The 20,267-nt window shown below is 35.3% G+C and overlaps 2 protein-coding genes and 1 long non-coding RNA gene across 7 annotated transcripts; all 3 read right to left on the minus strand.

The window, feature by feature from the left end:
- Nucleotides 1-6,381: 6,381 nt before the first annotated feature.
- Nucleotides 6,382-8,106, minus strand: LOC140035808 (uncharacterized). Its single transcript, XR_011839729.1, has 3 exons — nt 7,836-8,106; nt 6,645-6,703; nt 6,382-6,545 (listed from the first exon to the last, which is right to left on the minus strand). It is a non-coding gene; the product is annotated as an uncharacterized lncRNA (long non-coding RNA).
- A 3,101-nt stretch (nt 8,107-11,207) lies between these two features.
- Nucleotides 11,208-14,136, minus strand: LOC113725295 (CBL-interacting protein kinase 18-like). Of its 4 annotated transcripts, XM_027248392.2 has the most exons (3): nt 13,905-14,136; nt 13,491-13,585; nt 11,208-13,030 (listed from the first exon to the last, which is right to left on the minus strand). In XM_027248392.2, the coding sequence occupies exon 3, from the start codon at nt 12,696-12,698 to the stop codon at nt 11,367-11,369; it is 1,332 nt and encodes a 443-aa protein (XP_027104193.1). In that variant the 5' UTR covers nt 12,699-13,030; nt 13,491-13,585; nt 13,905-14,136; the 3' UTR covers nt 11,208-11,366. The 4 variants fall into 4 exon arrangements, with proteins under 4 accessions (XP_027104193.1, XP_071929845.1, XP_027104192.1 ...); XM_072073744.1 differs by lacking the exon at nt 13,491-13,585 and having other exon boundaries at nt 11,208-13,019; XM_027248391.2 differs by lacking the exon at nt 13,491-13,585 and having other exon boundaries at nt 11,208-13,054.
- A 1,330-nt stretch (nt 14,137-15,466) lies between these two features.
- LOC113725296 (uroporphyrinogen decarboxylase, chloroplastic) lies at nt 15,467-19,511 on the minus strand. Of its 2 annotated transcripts, XM_027248394.2 has the most exons (7): nt 19,371-19,511; nt 19,150-19,244; nt 18,069-18,190; nt 17,719-17,829; nt 17,301-17,489; nt 16,634-16,759; nt 15,467-16,266 (listed from the first exon to the last, which is right to left on the minus strand). In XM_027248394.2, the coding sequence occupies exons 3-7, from the start codon at nt 18,093-18,095 to the stop codon at nt 15,751-15,753; spliced, it is 969 nt and encodes a 322-aa protein (XP_027104195.1). In that variant the 5' UTR covers nt 18,096-18,190; nt 19,150-19,244; nt 19,371-19,511; the 3' UTR covers nt 15,467-15,750. The 2 variants fall into 2 exon arrangements, with proteins under 2 accessions (XP_027104195.1, XP_027104194.1); XM_027248393.2 differs by having other exon boundaries at nt 19,150-19,411.
- Between the last annotated feature and the right edge of the window lie 756 nt (nt 19,512-20,267).

Raw genomic sequence — 20,267 nt, forward strand, 5'->3', positions numbered from 1 at the left:
ATACTGTCACATACTATATATCATTCAAACTAAACCATGTAAAAGCATGATACATTTTGACAGTTCTTGAAAGAAAGGAGTCTGAATTTCCAGAATTCCTGATGTCTTGTTGCTACCCAATAGCTAGGAATCCAAAATTTCAAGTGAAAAAAAAAAGAAAAAAGAAAAAGGTATGATCCGACAGTTACCATGAAGAAGCCCCAACCTTGACATCTTCTTCTAAGGCCTTAGATTACTTGAAAATGCTAATCAATATTGTTGAAACTAAGGTATGAAAAATCGATAAAAGCGATTGAAATTTAAGGGTTTAAGACAATAGGCTTATGGGTATGGGTGTTACAGTAAACATAGCAAGAAGGGATGGAGTCGAGACCCGGTGATTCTGCCAATAGTTTAATGCTTGAAAAATTTTTTGATGGTTAAACAGAGTTATTATGGCATTGTATATTATGGATATAGTATGGTTCAAGTAGTTATTTTTTCATGCAATATGATTTGGTATGCAGCTTGTGTTTATTTTAATTGAACATTTTATGATTGTAAAATTTATTAACTTAGAATTTTGTACTTCATTGAAACTAAAAAAGAAAATTAATCATGCTACACAGTACTAAGATGTCATTTGCACTCTATTTGATTTCCATGTTATGATCTCATTATTGTATTCTACTATTTATATAGTTCCAAATACAAAAAATTTATTTTTTATGCTATCTAAAAGAATTTGAAGTGGAACTTGATAAGTTTAAATGCTTTAGTTATAGCACCATTTTGACTACATTGTATTAATTCATTTACTCATAATTGTATGTTGTACAATGATAAATAATGTTTCTTGATTTGATTGAAACAACTATTACCCATAGTTCAAACGAGTCAATTAAGTAGAGTTGTTATATTGGATACTCATACAAGTAAACATTGGAAAATATCATTAAGCAGTTTCTACTTATAGTTTGCAATTCGAATTCATATGAGAAATTTCTTCTGATTTTAGTTACCTTTTTCTACGGTTTCAAATTTAGAAAATATTATTTGCACCAATTTTTTATAATCAAGATAGTTTTAATTCACATCTTTAACAATTATGCAAATTTGAACTTATTTATGAGATTATAAAGAAATGCCCCTAGCAAAAAACACGAAATCTGAATAGTTTCTACAAAATTTTGAAAAAGACCACTTAAATTTCTTATCTATCTATCATTTTTTGGCATTATTATCTCGGTAAGAAATATGTTATTAAGTCGTATTATACCCACCAAATTATATAAATAGTTAGTTTAAAATAAAATTATTTTAGATTAGTTTGGATGCAAAGTGATTGATGAATAAACTTGACTTGATAATTCAGGTTAAGCTTAAATCGAGAGAGAAATCAAAAGCATTGCTTAAGGGATCTTTCACGAACATATATAGATTCGAGGGATGAGAGGTCCAATTGATACTTTAAAATGTTTTATCATCTTGGATAAGTTTTATAAGAGACTTTTGGATAATTTTCAATTGCACGTTAAACATTCTTACATTTTCAAATTACCCTTATCTTTGTGATTGAAATTTAAACATAACTTTTGATCACAACGGATTTTTACATAGTATAACGATAAGGATGTTTCATTGCACATTATTTTATTGACTCACTATGTAACTTATGATTTTTCTATTAAAATCACATGATAAAATCATCATAGTTCAGTTCCTATACTACAAAATATTAAACAATAATTATTAATTATCTTGAATCACAAGCACCAAATTTTCGCGCGTCGCGCTGCTATCCCTCCCTAGTTTTTTATATATAAATAAATAAATATAGGAAGGGGTCAGAGGATGCACCTTTGCCAGTTGCCAGAGTTGGCTGTGATAATTAATGGGTGATAGAAGAGGCAGTACTAAGAAAAATGGACGTCTCCCTTTATTTGGGTACACTTTATTTTCATTTTTCAACTTTGAAGTTTTTCAAAGATGTTGCAGAAGTTAAAAGTTATAATCGTCATATTGAAATTAATTAGGGAATCATTATGCTATCTTCTCTCTCGTAATATCATTTTTAATTGTTGGTTGCGTCTTTGCCAATTGCCAGAGTTGGCTGTGATAATTAATGGGTGATAGAAGAGGCAGTACTAAGAGAAATGGACGTCTCCCTTTATTTGGGTACACTTCATTTTTATTTTTCAATTTTGAAGTTTTTCAGAGACGTTGTAGAAGCTAAAAAGTTAATTAATTAGGGAATCATTATGAAATTAATTAAGGAATCATTATGCTATCTTCTCTCTCGTAATATCATTTTTAATTATTGGTTACGCCTTTGCTAGTTGTCAGAGTTGACTATGATAATTAATGGGTGATAAAAGAGACAGTACTAAGAGAAATGGACGTCTCCCTTTATTTGGGTACACTTCATTTTCATTTTTCAATTTTGAAGTTTTTCAAAAAGTTATAATTGTTATATTGAAATTAATTAGGGAATCATTATGCTATCTTCTCTCATGTAATATCATTTTTAATTATTAGTTGCGTCTTTGCCAGTTGCCAGAGTTGATTGTGATAATTAATGGGTGATAGAAGAGGTAGTACTAAGAGAAATGGACATCTCCCTTTATTTCGGTACACTTCATTTTCATTTTTCAATTTTGAAGTTTTTCAGAGACGTTGCATAAGGTAAAAAGTTATAATCGTCCTATGATAATTAATGGGTGATAGAAGAGGCAATATTAAGAGAAATGGATGTCTCCCTTTATTTGGGTACACTTCATTTTCATTTTTCAACTTTGAAGTTTTTCAGAGACGTTGCAGAAGTTAAAAAGTTATAATCGTCATATTGAAATTAATTAGGGAATCATTATGCTATCTTCTCTCTCGCAATATCATTTTTAATTGTTGGTTACGCCTTTGCCAGTTGCTAGAGTTGGCTGTGATAATTAATGGGTGATAGAAGAGGCAATACTAAGAGAAATGGACGTTTCCCTTTTTTTGGGTATACTTCATTTTCATTTTTCAACTTTGAAGTTTTTCAGAGACGTTGCAGAAGTTAAAAAGTTATAATCGTCATATTGAAATTAATTAGGGAATTATTATACTATCTTCTCTCTCGTAATATCATTTTTAATTGTTGGTTGGATCTAAATATTACTTTATAAAATGATAAACTTTAAGAGAAGTTAGTATAATTTTTAAAAATAAAAAAAGTCAATAAAATAGTCAAAAATCTCATGGAAATTTCTAAAATTATACATCTTACATCTGCAGTAGGACTTAGGTAGAAACGAAGAACAACCAAGCAATTATTATCATATGTACTTCACTAGACAAAAAGGATATATATATAAATATATATATATATATATATATATATATATATATATATATATATATATATATATATATATATATATATATATATATATATATATATATATAGAGCAATGCTCATCCAGTCTTTCAATTAAGACATACCATATGACATATTTTTTGAAATAATGGCACACAAAGCGCAACTCAAAAAAATATGTCACCTTTAGCGCCACAATTATCAAACAGAAACAAATATATGTGTGTGTGTGTATGTGTGTGTGTGATTTATAAAAAATGAAATCCTTCTTCATCTACCAATTTTGATAAACTCTGACGCTGTTTTAACATATTATATGTGTTTCTTCGTCACATTTTTTCTGTAATGCTTAAATATAGTAATTGCTAAACATCATTATCCACCTTATATATTACAAAATTAGTGTGAATACCCGTGCTACGCACGATGCTGACACTATTAAAAAAATAAAAATAAAAGGGTGAATTAAAAAAAGGTTAAAAAATTGAACCAACACAACTAAAATATAATATCTGTCTAACAATAGTTTGAAATATGATAGAATGTGCATTAAAAATTATAATAGTTTGAAATATGATAGAATGTACATAATATCTGTACCAACATAATATTCAAAAATTACCTTTTTTCAAAAGATAGACCATGAAAAAAAATAGAAATTTATATTAGAAAATGAATTATATATGAATAAAAATGAATGTAAATAAATGTTGTTAAAATGAAATACTTACAAATATTATGCATTCGATTTGATAATCTTGCATGAAGATGTGAAAACTCTTCACACCAATCAACTTTTAGTACGAAAGCCAAAACTGGTGATTTAATTAATTCTGTTGAATTTTGTGGAATGTGTACTACAAATAAAAATGCACGATCTTTACATGAATTGATTCGTTGGTTGAACAACCTATCACCATTGTCCTGAGAATTAAGTATGTGCGAAATTCAAAATTAGTGTATTTTTTTTACATAGTTTATAAATAACATTATAAAAAATAAACATATATCAACAAATTCTACCTTCTTTTGTAATTCTCTAAGATAAGAGGCATCACAACCAAATATGAATCGTGTATGTCTGTCCTGTAGATTAAGATACATATTATTACTGAAATCTTTGATTTGTATGTTAACATTATACCTGTTTGACAAATAAAATGTTATATACAATACAGAAAAATTTGTTAAAATTAAAGATACATGAAATTAATGATCTAACAACAGTGTCGACCACATCATTATAATGCATACATACTGTTTTTGAAAAATGACCTTCACATAGTTGTCCACAATTTTTGCATAGCTCATAGAATATATTTTCTCTGTTAATGCTTTGAATGTAAGTAAGTATTTGAAAATATTTAATCTAATAAGAATGAAAGAGAGTATAGATTATGATTATAAATTTAAAAAATTTGTGCAGTAATTAAATTAAATAGAGTAAATTTACTGTATGCATGATTGTATATTCGGATATCTATGGACCTGTTTGGAATCTGAGTTTTTTATAAGTTTGTCTAAAACTTACCTGTAGTGTATTGTAAAAGTTTTTGAAAAATTTTTGTAGAAGTTTTTGTTTATAGAAGTTTTTGGAATGTGAAAAATTTTGTAGAAGTTTTTGTAAGATGAAAAACTTTTTTTTCTTTTTCTCTTTCTCTTAATGTGAAAAATTTTGTAGAAGTTTTTGTAAGATGAAAAACTTTTTTTTCTTTTTCTCTTTCTCTTTCTTTTTCTTTTTCTTTTTCTTTCTTTCCTTTTTCTTTTCTTTCCTCTCCTCTTCTTCTTTTTCTTCCTTCCCCCTCCCCCTTCCCCGTTACCTCTCCTCTGCCTCCCACATCTAGCACCTCCGCCAGTACCACCTCTGTTTTTTTTTTTTGCTTTTCTCCTCTCCCCCCTTCTCTCTCCCTCCCCCGCCACCCCTTTCCTCCCCTCTTCCCCGTCACTCCCAAACTTTTCCACCATTCCTTTCCTCTTCCCTCCGCTCGGCACTCCTAGGCCTGCCACCCTTCTCTCTCCCTCCCCCGCTATCCTCTCTGCCCACTCTTCCCTTTTCCTCTCCTCTTCCCTCTCCCTCTCATCTCCTCTCTCCCTCGCACTCCGACGCCCGAGGAAGGCCGGTAGCTGTGCATTATTTTTTTTTTTTGCTTTTTCTCTCCCTCCATCCCCTCCCCTCTTCCCCTCTCACTTCTCCACCACCCTCCACCTCTTCGCTCTGCAATCTGGAACCAGATCACGACCAGATCACAGCTCTCTTCCCCTCCCTCTTTGCGATCTGGTCGCGCAACCAGATCGCACCTAGCAGGAGGGGGAGGGTGGTGGGGAAGGGAGAGGGGAAGAGGGGAGTAGGGGTGTCAACGAATCGAATCGAGTTCGAATACTGGTCTAATCGAATTCGTGTTCGACAAAGTACTTAAGACTTGAGATCGAGCTCGAGATCGACGAATATTAATTTTACATGCCCGAATTCGATTCGTAAGAAATTCGTGAGGTTCGAGCTCGTGTTCGAAATTGCTCGAATTGCAGTCAAGTTCGAACTCGAGTTCGAGCTCGAGGTCGAACCATTAAAAATATTGCTCGTTTAAAGCTTGCTGAACCAAACAATCTACTATCCTTAGTAAGTAGAATTTGCTCTTTCATTCAGTCTTTTATCTGAACCAAATCACTTTGGCAGTGACATTTCCTAACAAATTTTGCTAGGGAAATGACAAGCTAATGCAAATGCAAAAACTTCAAGTTTAAATCTCAATTTATGTGCAAAGTTACAGCGAGACAAAATGCATATGCATCATAAAAATGGACATTCTTGATACAATCTTGAAAATGGAAGATACAAACTGTTAAAAAGCCAGAGCATCTAAGACAAGTCAGCTTTAAATAACAATTTAAAGCCAGAGCATCAAACTGTCAAAAATTTTGCAGCCGTTATGCTAACCAATATCCAAATTCATCCATACATATTTTAACATCAAAACCAGCATCCAAATTCAAAGATAAGTCGGGCAACCAACATCCACCAAGTCACACAAATAGAAAAAACAAAGACAAAGTGTCAACATTCAAGTAAATGTCTTCAACAGGCAATGTCAATTGTCAAGAAATAACCATACTTACAAAAGTGAAACAAATTTTGCAATTAAAGCAATAAAACAACAGCTTCTTGTCCATTCCAAGATAATCCTTTCCAACTTTCCAATTTCAACTGCAGGCCCTATCACAAAAAAAATAATTTAAGTAATAAAATAGTAGTGGTAAAATCTAAAACAAGATATTTGAAGAGGAATCGAAGTGTTAAACACAAGCTATGTACCTTTCCAATTATCACATTCATTTTATGGGAAGTAGAATCTCTTTTGCTGCCTTCAATTTCTGCAAAATAATAATAATAAGAAGAATAACAATAAGTAGTAAACTAATTTTGTATCAATAATATGAATTTAAAATAAACTTACTTTTATCTAATAATAGCATACAACTTTGAAAGTTCAATTCACAAACTACTTTTAAGAGCTTTTCTATACAGATTTTGCAGGAATCACATGAAAACCATGAGTCTTTAAAGGTCATCAGATCTTATCATTTACTAGGGAGAAATTATCATTGTAATAGACATTGGAATACTGAATTCTTTTGTATCATAACTCTAATTTGCAACTCAATCCATTCTCTATAAAAGAAAACATGCCTAAAACGAAAAGAAAATGATCCGTGGATGGTATGGTAGAGTCTTTTAGTGTTAAAGGAGAACAGTTGCAAGTCATTCCATTACAAAAACTAGCCAGCGTTGTCTGACGGTTTTTTCATTTAGAAACAAACATTTAATAATGGCGGCATGCCACAAATCTATCAATATATCCGGAGGAGAAACTTTATTACTACTATTTTGCTTTAACAACTAGTACTAGCATTTCTCTGCCTCCTTAAATTAAAGTTCAAAAATCATTAATTTTCCAAAAAAAAAAAGATCCAAAAAATTTATATTCCATCTACAAGCTTTTCGGAAAGTATAAAATCCTAAACCCCAATTCTGAAATTTAATACTAGAAAACCAAAAAAAAAAGAAGAAAACCTCATTTTTTTTTCACTTCGGATACGCTCAATTCGTTTTGAACTCAACTAAATTAAATTGTTAAAAACCTGCTTAATTTCAAAGGGCCCTAAATAAATACTCAGAATTCTAGTTTGGTCCAGCAGAGAGGGCGTTGACTTGCATAGCGCAATGCCTCCAAATGGCCGAAATTTATGATTGTTTCTTTTGCAAACAAAAAATTTTCATAACCCTCTCGGGCACTCACCATGGAGGTCAGGTTACCAACATTAGTTGACTTTTTACTAAGGTGCATATTCGCAAAGGAGCAGGTCTTGGTAATTAGAAAGTAAGCCCAAGGTGCAGATTCTCTAAAGGTCTCTAAATATTCATCTTCGGTGACCAAAGAAAGCTGATAAGCAAAAGAATGAAAAGCATTCGAAGTCACAAAGTACAAAAGGGATCACATCTTACCTTCTGCACACCTGCACCTGCTTCCAAGATCCACCTTCCGCTAGCTGCACAACTGCACTTGCTGCACAATCCACTTCCAATCGGCGGATGATGACAATAGAGAAAAGAAACGACTGGAGTTAAATCTTGCCGAATGGGTTTGATTTGGAATTGGAATTAGGGATTGAGGTGAGGAATTGGGATTTTAGGGACTGAGGTGAGGAGCTCTTCAAGAAGACGGTGGACAAGATTCTGAAGTTGCTTGAAGCTTTGACCTAATTACACCCTAATATTTGAATTTCTTTTTTTTAAAAGAATTATCTGAAAAGACAATAATATCTCTATTATATTTTGAATTTTAATAGGTACAACATGTAATTAAACTTACAACTATAAATATCTAAATAATTTTATAAATATAAAATTAAATATATTTAAGCTCGAAAAGCTCGCGAGCTTATCGAGCATAACATTTTGAGGCTCGAATTCGATTCGTTTCGATATTCGAATAGTTCGAGCTCGATTTAACCGAGCTCGAGTCGATCATTTGAACGAGCTGCTCGCGAACTATTCACGAGCAGTTCGATTCGTTGACACCTCTAGAGGGGAGAGGAGGAGACGGGGTGAGGGTAAGGGACTCAAAATTTTTTTTTGAGATTACCGGCGTCGGAATAGGTAATTGGCGCCGTGAGAGGTGGTGGAGGTGGTGGCTGGTGTGGTGGGTTGGGTGAGGGAGGAAGAAAAGCTTTTGAAAAATTTTTTGTGTATAGATTTTTGAAGTGTGTAAATAAAAAACTTTGGAAAGTCTTTTTGGATTCTTGTAGCAAAAGTTGTTAAAAAATTAGTAGCTAAAAAACTTGGTAAAAAACTAGAGTGCCAAACAGGTTCTATATTCTTTTTGAGTTTGCTATCAACAATGCTTGTGATGTTGTAAAATTGTTTGATCTCAACCATGTAACTAACTTTCGAGTACATGTATCATTTTCAAACCTACAATTTTTTGAAATACATGTTGATAAGAGTATGAAACAACATTAAAAGTTTGATATAGTGTTACTGATGGAACTCACCAACTGCGTAGGTATCGAGCAAAATCTAAATTGTAATTGATATACAATTTGCTAGCTCCAATTGTACAAAGTAATGGTCCTGCATAGTCTGGTTATATTTGCTAAAAAACTATTCAAATTATATAGAGTATAAGTAAAAGCATTTGATTTACCTTTGAAATTTCATACGCAAATACTACATGCTAGTAAAATATTAATTTTTATAGCAGACTGATATTATAGGATTTGTAGTATATTCAATAACTTGATACTCAAATCACCGATGAGGCAAAGTTTTTCTAAATAAGATTTACAGTGTCCTAACTCTTTACAAAAAAAAAGGGCTAAATAGTCCTAATTGGCATCGCAAGTTACGGCAACGTGCCAGTGACATCTAGACCTAATTATTTTTTGGTCAAAATTTGGTCCTAATTGATTATGCTGTTTCTTGATCATGTTGTATGGTTTTGAATTAAAATTGTATTAAAATAGCATGTGAATGAGCATTTGTCTTTAATGAAAGAGTAAAAAGAATTTAAAGTATAAATAACAAACTATAAACGGTTTATGAAGTATATTATGGAAAAGTTTTAAATTTTAAATTTGACTGGTGATAGGGTTGATTATAACCCACTACTTTTTATGTATTAAAATAAATACATAAATTTAGAAAAGAGAATGAGAAGTTTGAAAGTCATTGAGAGGGTCTCTGCTAAAAACTCCTTCTGCAATACATACAGATATATATATATATATATTCTAAGCAAACTCCCACACGCTCATGAAAAATGATGTGCAGCGATCGGCCTCTACGAGCATGTTGTTCAAAGTCGATTATGGAACACCACCAAACATTTGGAATTGATCGTTGAAGTATCTTCTTCTCTCTCTCTCTCTCTCTCTCTCTATGTATTTTTTAACAATAGCTTTTATGTAATAGGAAAATGACAAATTGCGAAAGCTGAACTTCAAAAAGAAAGTGAGTCATGAAAGATTGCAGAAAAGTGATTGATTGGTAGCAACTCCCCAATGGGAAAGCGCCGAGTTGAGAATTTTAATTTTTTTTTTGCGGGGAAGAGTTAGAGGAGTGGTAAGAAGGGATAAAAGTGATTTAGGTGCAACTGCGGCTTTCTCAGTCCAGTGGATGGTCTAAGCATGAAAAGTTAAACAGCTGTGACACTACGGGTCACTCCCGTCATTGGGTACAATTTCATACTAATTCGAAAAAGAAAATGAAGATCGGAGAAATAGACACGTAGATTGGAAGGTCTTCTTTATTCCCACATTGGAGGATAATGGAAAGAACCAGAACCAAAACCAAACAAATTCATAGATTCACACGCCCAATTATCGCCATGTGTACGGGAACATGCTTTCCCAAATTATACACGCAATTATAATCTTAATCTTGATTGAAAGTGTGATTGATGGTTTATGCGACACACTTTGTATAGGCGTCGTCGACTGTGTGGCGTGGATGACAATTGAATTGAGATTCATGCAACACAACACGCACGGAATTTGCCAGGGCAGGATAGGTTCAAGGGAAATTTCTGCATCCTTGTTTGGATTGGATTCTGATTTGAGGCGTACAATTTTTTCGACCAATTCAAACCATGAACCGTCCGTTTAGGCGACAGTTCCTGCCCAAAACAAGTCTCGGCCCCTCGGCCCTATCCTGAAAGGCTACTTCCTGCGCCTTCCAACTAAATGGAAAGGAAAATATATATATATACATTTTTTGGTAATGATTGCATTAACGTGCAACCTTTACTGTTGGAAGTAAGGGGCTACTTGATGTAGAATCCAGTCTTTCTTCCCAACCGAATATAGAATTGAACACAGGTTTTCATTGAATTGGACATCATTTGGCAATAATTCTGTTTGGGGCTTTTAGTCATCTTCAACCAATCGTAAGAAGGAAAGAAATAAAATTTGATGCTTTGTCCTTTATCGTAGTTTAATGTACGGACGGTGCCATACAGCACAAAATTGTACTAAGTTGTTTTAGTGATTGATGCCTCGAGCTTTTCTTCTTTGTTGGTCTCCTCTCCTGACTCCTGAGAATATGAACCTCTGGGGTTCTAAACAGGGCCGCCAAAATTCTACAGATTGAGAAGAAAATGAAAACCTTGAAAGCTAACCCAAAACTTTCCTGTAGTATTAATTTCTAGATATGGCCACCTCGGATCACAGCAAATTCATTCACCGATTACTTCCATATTATGGCCAATGAATCCAGTGTTGAAAGTCCATTCAATTAGACAGTTCAATTAGAAATGCCGTATAATGAATCCACACAAAAGGAGAGTTACAGAAAATGAATATGGCGGCGATGGGACAATTTCCAGGAAACAAAGTCACAAAAGGTTCATATAAGTTGAAAATCATTTGCAACACGCATTCAGACAGCAAAACACACACACTCGGAAATCAACTAAATTGGCAACTCACACACAGTGAATTGTATGAAGTCAGTAGCTTCTCGTCGTCATCATCACTGCTATTGTTGCTGCTCGCCTTGCCAAGCCCAGACAATTTCTGTCAAAGCCGGTTTTAGATTCTGTTGCAACACCTTCAGATAATCCAATGTATCTCCGCTTGACTTTCTAACCTCCACCAAGTGAAAGGACAAAGTGATTTCGAAAATTTCAACATCGATGGACACAGTCCCATTTCTACAATCGTTCGGTTGCTCCAATTTCATCACCCCTCCTTCATTCTTCATGACTTTCAGCTTTAGACGTCTAGCAATTTCTTCAATTTTGGATATGAGAGAGGGTGCGGACTTTTTTGATATAAATTGCACTTCTTCCTTCTGATCATTCCTCACAAACAAACCAGACAAGTCGAAACCGGTTGAAAGGGAGATTATGTCAAATGCATTGAAGTTAGTTGGCTTTGGTACTTCTAGCTTTGTCTCGGTAGAAGGACCGCTGCAACACTCATTAAGATCAAATGCAATATCAGCATTTAAGGGATTCTTTCCCTTGTCCTCTATACTTGCTCTTAAATCTCTCTGATCCAGCCCTTTCCTGAACCAAGTGTTTTCCATAATTTTGGCTATGGAAATCCTAGTGTATGGACTTGGGTCGAGGATCCTTGATAGCAGTCTGCGCGCTTCTGGAGGAAACCAATTCGGGCATTTGTACTCAGCCTTGCTTATCTTTCTATACATATCCATAAGATTCGATTCATGGAATGGAAGATAACCAGCCAGTAGAACAAATAAGATTACACCGCAAGACCAGATATCAGCTTTGGCACCATCATAACCTTTTCTGCTAATAACCTCAGGAGCAACATAGGCGGGGGTTCCACAGGTTGTATGAAGCAACCCGTCTTGCCGCCTAGATTCAGCTAGAGCACTCAAACCAAAATCTGACACCTTTAAATTCCCATTCTCATCCAGCAGCAGATTTTCTGGTTTTAGATCACGGTGGTAGACACCCCTGCTATGGCAAAAGTCAACAGCAGTGATCAATTGTTGAAAGTACTTTCTGGCAATGTCTTCCTTGAGCTTTCCCTTGGCGACCTTGTTAAAAAGTTCACCACCTTTGGCATACTCCAAAACGAAGTAAATCTTGGTTTTGGTTGCCATGACCTCATAAAGCTGTAGCACATTGGGGTGTTTAATCAGTGCCATGACAGATATCTCTCGCTTGGTCTGATTGATCAGTCCAACCTTCAGAATCTTCTCTTTATCAATTATCTTAATGGCTACACTCTGCCCGGTTGCAAGATTTCTACCATAGTAAACTTTTGCAAAGTTTCCTTGCCCTAGTAATCTTCCAAGGTCATACCTTTGCATTAATATGTTTGTCTTATTATCCATTCTAATCAGAAAACTACTATACACCTTCTATTATACTCTCCTGCTTGTACGAATATTTGGTTTTTACGGGGCAGGAGTAGTTTTATTTGAGAAATTCAACCGTCTCCCTCGTGCTTCAACACGAGAGCAAGGCAACAAGTGTTGCTTTTATTCTGCAGCTGTCCGCAAAAAATTGATATGCCATGATTCATGCGCCCGACTTCATCAAGAATGAACAAATCCACCCAAGATGGAAAGGAAGGCACTTTGACATCAGAGTGACAAGTACTCGCATTCAGCCACATCTTTCTGCATTCCCAAGTAATTTTTGACCAATGGTACCTGCCAAGCTTCTGAAGTAAACGGATAGGTGTTTTCTATCAGAAATACCAAGCACAATTTCACAATGGTGAAAACAATGGAATATAATCTAATTACAATAACAACAGGAAAAAACGAAAAGTTTTGATCAGTGAAGAAGCGGAAACAAAATGTTAAAATTGCATTTCGATTTTCCATGAAAACCAAACAATAATGCTGAAGAAACTAGCTGACATCTAAGACTCAGAAGGTAGCTTTTGTTACATTAACTTTTTTCTTTACCCTTTATATTTCTGTACTTGTAGACCCGCCCCCCCCCCCCCCCCCCCCCACAAAAAAAAAAAAAAAAAACCAAAAAAACAAAAACAAAAGAGAAAAAACGGAACAAGAAAGACAAAATCTTGCAGATCATAAATTTCGCAAGGCTCATTTACGAAATTAGAGCCCTCATGGAATTTGAACATAACAGAGCACCCTCTCGTGGAAGATTACCCTCTTGTGATTCGATCGTTTCATTCAACACTGCAAGATTCATCTCCAACTTGTATTATGATCCTATTCGATAATCGATGACCCAGATCTTCCAACTTCATAGCACATATAATCACAAAAAAAAAAAAAAAAAATCACCAGATTATGATGCCTTTACCAGAAAAGAAGAAACAGACAACGGAGGTATAGTTTTGGCAAAGAAAACTAAGACCATTACCAGATGCAAATAATTAGTTCTAGTATTCTCCATCAACGGAGTCATCAAGGAACCAAAAAAACACGAGATATGAAAATGGGATCGAGCAATTGCAAGAGAATTACTATCGTACCCAACAAACAAATATCGTTAAAAAGGAGGAAACAGAAAGCAGGAAACAAAAGAATGGGAGGCAAGATATAAGAGAGTCATAATACCTTGGGTTTGCAGTCAGATGAACACGTTGGATTTGTCGGAAGAAATGAACAAAGGCCTGCAGAGAAGTGAGGCGAGGGGAGATGTGTTCGTACAGAACTTTTTAATTCGGCCACCAATTATTATGAACAGTAGTAGTAGTATTATTATTATAGTGTATAAAAGAGGCAATTTAACAAGAAGAATAAATTAATTTAAGTAATAAGTAGTAGCGCGGGACCGAATTTAAGGCGAGATCCGGTGTCTGTCTTATAGTTAGAGGGGTATGACGTGAGGTGAGGGTGGGAGATGGTGTTGTGGTGGCTTGCCTACCTGTAAACCCGTCAACTGGAACAGTTGACACCTGTGTGGACGGGACGGGTGGGTATCTCCTGTCAGGGGTAATTTGGTGATTTTTGTGAGGAGGAGCCAGAAGAAGAATAGTTTATTCCTTTTCTGAACCTTTTTGCAGTAGCTGTAGTTTGGGACACATGGTGGACTGGACTGGACCCACCGACAACGATTTGCTTAGGGTTTGGGGGACCACAATCTCGAATTTAACTTTAAAAGCCCAGTTACAATCAATCCGTTTGGATGAGCTATTTTTGGGAGTATTTTTTTGAAAAATTGTACTAAAGCAGAGTTTTTAGTGTATATTTTGATATGTTTTTAGAAAATATTTTGAAATATTTAAAAGTAGTAGAGTTTTTAAAAAATATTTTAGAATATTTTTTAAACATTAAAAAAAATTAAACTACTTTTTAGAGTAATTTTTTTTAAAAATTTTTATAGCATTTGAAAAACTAAAGGATCTAAACAGAGCATTGTATCACAAAAAACATTTTAAGTATTGGAGAACATCTTTTAAGTAATTTTTCAACTTCAGGTTGTTTTATCTCAAAAATAACACGGATGGCTCCAAGGAAGAGGAGTGCGCACAATTCTTTACTAATAAACACTTATACAGACTCAAGCCCCCACCGGTTTAGCCATATGGTAGCAGCGTTCCCTTGGGACATTCAGGTTCCGGGTTTGAAACTGCGCTATGGGGACGCCTGTGCACTTATCGTGCCTTGGTCGAGTTGGAGAGCCGGGCTTGGATTGCAGGGGATTAGTCGGATCCCGTAAAGATTGATCCGGACACCCCTGTGTCGACAAAAACATAAAAAAAAGACTCAAGATTTTATTTGCGGGCACGGCAAACACTTAGATAGGCTTGATCATGTGATTCAAATTTTGTCACACCTTAAATTCTTATGAGCCATGTGGCCAAAATTTTTATTTTTTTGGAAAACGAAGAGGCCCTGAATATATTTAACTGAACTGATGATGAGTTTCTGAGCTATATATGCTGCTATTTCTTTAATATGTATACGCATCATCGCCTTGACTCTAGCCAAGTGGGATCGATCGATTTAGTTAAGCGGATGGTAGTAAGAAAGAATCTAATGATGGATAGATTTCATCGCTTACAATGTTGAAACACAATAGTTTACTTGCATGGTAATGGTGTTTATCTCAATAATTATTCAGGATATCACATCCCCTGTAAAAAACTAAACATTGGCTGGGGCACCTAGCGAAGTAAAAATCATCCTGTTTCCAGTAGTATTTAAGACGGCAAAATGTTCCTAGTCAGTATCCACACATTCTTCATCGCCGGGGAATAAGTAAGCTTACATCTTACAGCCTGCAGGACCTATGCAGGTGACAGATAGACTCTCAAAAGTTTTGGCGCAGATAGTTGTTGTTTTACATTCCACTCTATTACATCCTTGAGCCGCAACTTGCCAAAAAAATTGACTAGTGGTGCTATAACTTGGCTAGCAATACAAGTCAGTTCAAAATCAACTATCTCTACATAGGAATCTAGTATCTAAGTCCTTTGGCAACTTCAAAGAAATGAGCAACGTTCTCCTCCGGCGTTCCTACGATTATGCCGTGTCCAAGATTCAAAATATGTTTACCTTTTCCAGCTTTCCTTACAGTATCGTTGATACGGTTGGTGATGAACTCTTTTGAACCGAACAGAACACCAGGGTCCACATTACCCTGCACTGCTACGTCAGGGCCTAAGCGCCTTCGACCTTCAGCCATATCAACAGTCCAGTCCAAGCTGATCACATCCACACCCGTCAAAGGTAGTCTCTCGAGCAAGCCTCCTGAACCACTCGCATATAAAATCAATGGAAGTTCTGGATGAGTTTGTTTCACGGAATCCACTATCAGTCTTAAATAAGGCAGACTAAACTCCTCAAAGTCAACCGGACTCAGCTCTGTTGCCCATGAGTCAAAGATCTGAACAGCTTGAGCTCCCTTGTCAGCTTGATACCGAATATACTTTGCCATAGAGGTTGCAAATTTTTGAAGCAGCGCATGAAGAATCTGCATTTAACCCAAAAAAAAAAAAATGGAAAAAAGGATTTAATTACAATGTCAATTTGTGACATGTCATGCAGGGTCAATGTTTTCCTATGCTGTTTTCCAACAGTACAAACAATCACTGAGACCTCTTTCTGAGCCTTCTTAATTGTGCTTTAAAAATTATTGCGGTAGGTGAAAATGAGCTAAAAGTATTTCAAGGGATTTTTATATTCTATTTACTGCAGAATATAAAGTACGGAAGACAAACCAAATGGGCTGTTAGATAGATCCACATACATCGCAACTTCATCTACAAATTTTGGTAAAATAGATGTTTATATGTTTTCAATCCAAGAAATGATCGCAGAGAAGGGTACACTAAGTTTACCTTGGGCTGTGAGAAAGCTAGCCTTTTGATTTTTGTAAAGTGCTTGGATGAACCACCTTCAACCACATATGATGCTAGGGTGAAAGGGGCTCCAACAAATCCAAGCACTGCTGCTTCATTGTTAACCTGACCAAAGAAAAGACATGTCAGCGACCAATTAAGTTAACCTCACATTGTTAATTCCATTAGATATCTGTAGCAACCTATATCCTACATTAGGAATGTTGGAGAGCTGGGATATGCTTGGCGAATGTGATCTTATAAGATGCAAGTAGACTCGTGTTTGACTATGTAAAAAACAATAGTAATCGATAGTTTCATTTCTTTAGATGCAGATCCATTGCAGTTGAAGTGAAGAAAGTATCAAACTAGAGAACAGTATCGTGGGAAAGTACCACAAATGTCCAAGAAAAATCTGATTTTCCAAATCTCAATGTTTCAACTTAGTTTTTCAAATGTAAAAGAAACACAATGTTTTCAGTTTTGAGAAATATCTCAAACTGCACAATTATCTTATAGTATACAGTAGGAAGGTCAAAGTAATTGAGCATATAAGACAGTAGGAAGGTCAAAGTAATTGAGCATATAAGATTAACTAGTTCCAATGTGCAGAATTATTTCCTGCCTCAAATGCTCATTGAAACAACAGAAGGAAGTGGAGCCAAACCTCCTTCCGCAAAATTGTTAAAGCTTCACCAACATATGGAACTGACTCTTCTGGAATGAATTCTCTAACTTTCTCAACATCAGCAGCTGTGCTCAGAGGATCAAATATGACTGGGCCTTTTCCTTTTACTATGTCAAATGGGATATTCATGCCAGAAAGTGGGGTAAGAATGTCTGAGAACAGAATGACCTGCAATAATGAGCAATAACAGAAGAAGCTTGTGAGAGGAAATTGTCATTTGCAGTTACATTAATCAGCAGTGCAGCATACATCCTAAAGGTAAATGTAGATTTGCAAGGAAAAACTAACTCATCCACAAACAAGCACTAAGAATGATGCTTTTGTAGGTAAACAAAAAGGATTTTTCAGTTGCAATATGCTCCACAAAAATTACAAGGTGCTATGTACACATACATACCCCATCAGGCCGAAACACTTGCCACGGCTGTAGGGAAATTTCCACCACAAGGTCGACATTTTCTGATCTTTCACGGAAAGATGGATACTTCTCGCATATAGCTTGATAGCTCTATTAAAGAAATGCAAAACCACTCAGCCCTCAGTTGAATGATACACTGACACTTAGAGAAACAGTGTAGAAAATGACTTGAATGTAAACAATTTTAGCTGTAAAATTCCTGGCACACTCAAACCACAGGACTGCAATCACTTTCCTTCATGCAAACTCTCTTGGGTATATAAACAAAATGACATTGTATTGACATGAATAAGAGAAACATCATCCAAACAGTAGACATATAAACCTGCCTTCATGTACCTCCCAGCTTGTCTCATCAGCCAAACCGGTGGTCTGTCCACTACTTTTCCTCGAGCAGCATTAAGCAACAAAGGCTCAGTGACACTGACGGTTTTTGGTTCGGCAACAGTCCCTGGAAAATGGTAGCGCCGTATTTAGAAATTCCAAGTCAAGTCATCACCCAAGATAGGACCTTAAAGGCAGACTTAATTCCTAATGTCTGTCTGGAGAGTAGTACTATTTGGATTTGATTTGACCAAATTTTTTCTTCAGAGAATCATTTCCAGAACTTGGATTCTCCTTGCATTAATGGCAAAAACATCTTAGGCTGCATGTCCTGTTTACTACACCAACTAGCACATCCAGTATGCCACAAACATGTGTTTCCAAAGAGATGCACACAAACTAGCACCAGAGATGTCTACGTATATTTTTCACCCATAGTTAACTTTACAGAGTGATTGACCATGTGAAATGCATCTAAATACCTTTGAACATTTTCCAAACAGATAATTTTTGAGTTGTACATCCAAATGGTAAAATGAAGTTTGATATGATATCATCCGAAGGGTGTAATCCCTAACTACACAGCACAGACAGAAAACACGCAACTGATCCAGGAATTTGCATAAAAATATAAGCCGGTATCTTAATTCAGAAAACAATGAGTGCAACATAATCATAAATAGAATTTAGCCTCCGAATCTTCCATGTTTTCAAATTATGTTTCAGAGCATTGAGCAACAGAATTAAAAATTTCAACTGGGGTCCCAAAATTTTCTAAGGTTTAACATCATATTTTAAACCACCGAACGACAGGATCATGTAAACAATTGAGCTCTAATTGAAAATTAGCTTCTCTACCTCAACAAAGATCTAATCCTTCAAAGGTAGAATCCAATGGCCAGGAAAAATTACATAAGCAAACACGAACAGAATTGGACCCCACTAAAATTAACTTTAGAAAGATCCGAAACGCGTTGACAATTGCAGTCACAAGTGAAAACCCCAGTTAAAAAGCTTCAGATTGTGCATCAAGATTATACTCGTACAGGGCAAAAAAATTGATAAGTTCCTAGCTTCAAATTATACCTCCAACGGCGCAGCATATGCTGGGACTGGGCTTGGAATTCAAACGCCAGGAACTGAAGTTTGAATTTGAGGGGATTGAGAAAGAAGAAACCGAGCTGTAAATGCAAGACATTATTCTATCTAATTGAAAATTTTGTCAGCAGAAACAATCAGATAAAATTGGGCCTGAAACTGTTTTTGAGTCTCCCCCAGAGAAGAACTTGTATGGGATTTTGATTTACCTTTATTGCATGGGGCGGACGAAAGAGCTTGGATAAACAGATAAGGGGACGAAATCTATCTTCCTTAGACTTCAGACCACTTCCCATCTCCGAATGCAAGTCCGCGGGGTCCACTTTCGTGGCTTAACTTTTTGGTTTTCTTGTTTACCCATTATTTTTTTTTTAGTATCAGTGAAAAGATTTATATTTGAAAACTCTCGTTTACGTTCTCTTATTTCATATCATCCAATTTGTCTTTCAACTGTTATCCCCTATGTTGCCTTTTCTGTTAATAAAAATTTGATTTTTCTATGGGCTTTTGGGTTAACAAAAAAATAATTTAAGAGGCGAAATTATCTCACCCGCATGTCAGTCACACAGGTCATCAAAAAAAATTTTTTTTTTTTAATGTTTTAATGATAAACACATCAAAAGAAGTGGGTGAATTAGCACTAAAAGTTTTAAAATTACCAGCACTGATCCCCGAATTGCAATACTTATAGAGAAAAAATTGATGATATCAAGGATGCAGAAAATATTCACGAAACATAGGTTAAATTGATCACGATTGCCTAACAAAATTTAAACTGGTTTTTAAAAATAAATTACCACGAGTACCCTCTATTGGCTTTGATCTTGAATTCTTGATGCATCTTGAAGGTCAACCCACAGGCATTGATGCACTCGCACTAATGGGGCACCTGACCTGTTGCGAGAATTTTTGCAGAAAGAAGAAGGAACACAGGTGTAAGCGCTGCTTTCGACAATTAATGGCCTTTTAAGAGTTGGATTTATTGTGCTAGTTTATTCATTCCTTTCTTCGTTATTATTGGGTAAAAAAATAGTTTCATCCCTTTCACCCACACCATCGAAAATTCAGGCCCATTAAGGAAGTTTTCATTTCTCTACAAAGAAGGA

This window comes from Coffea arabica, chromosome 2c, assembly GCF_036785885.1.
Source record: "Coffea arabica cultivar ET-39 chromosome 2c, Coffea Arabica ET-39 HiFi, whole genome shotgun sequence".
Taxonomy (NCBI): Eukaryota; Viridiplantae; Streptophyta; class Magnoliopsida; order Gentianales; family Rubiaceae; genus Coffea; species Coffea arabica.

Coding starts and splice junctions, on each gene's coding strand:
- LOC113725295 (XM_072073744.1), bottom strand. CDS start 12,698: ATGGATAATAAGACAAACATATTAATGCAAAGGTATGACCTTGGAAGA.
- LOC113725296 (XM_027248393.2), bottom strand. CDS start 19,261: ATGTCTTGCATTTACAGCTCGGTTTCTTCTTTCTCAATCCCCTCAAAT. Junction 17,830..18,068: donor AAGCTGGGAGGTACATGAAG/GCAGGTTTATAT, acceptor TTTCTTTAATAG/AGCTATCAAGCTATATGCGA. Junction 17,490..17,718: donor AAGTGTTTCGGCCTGATGGG/GTATGTATGTGT, acceptor TCATTATTGCAG/GTCATTCTGTTCTCAGACAT.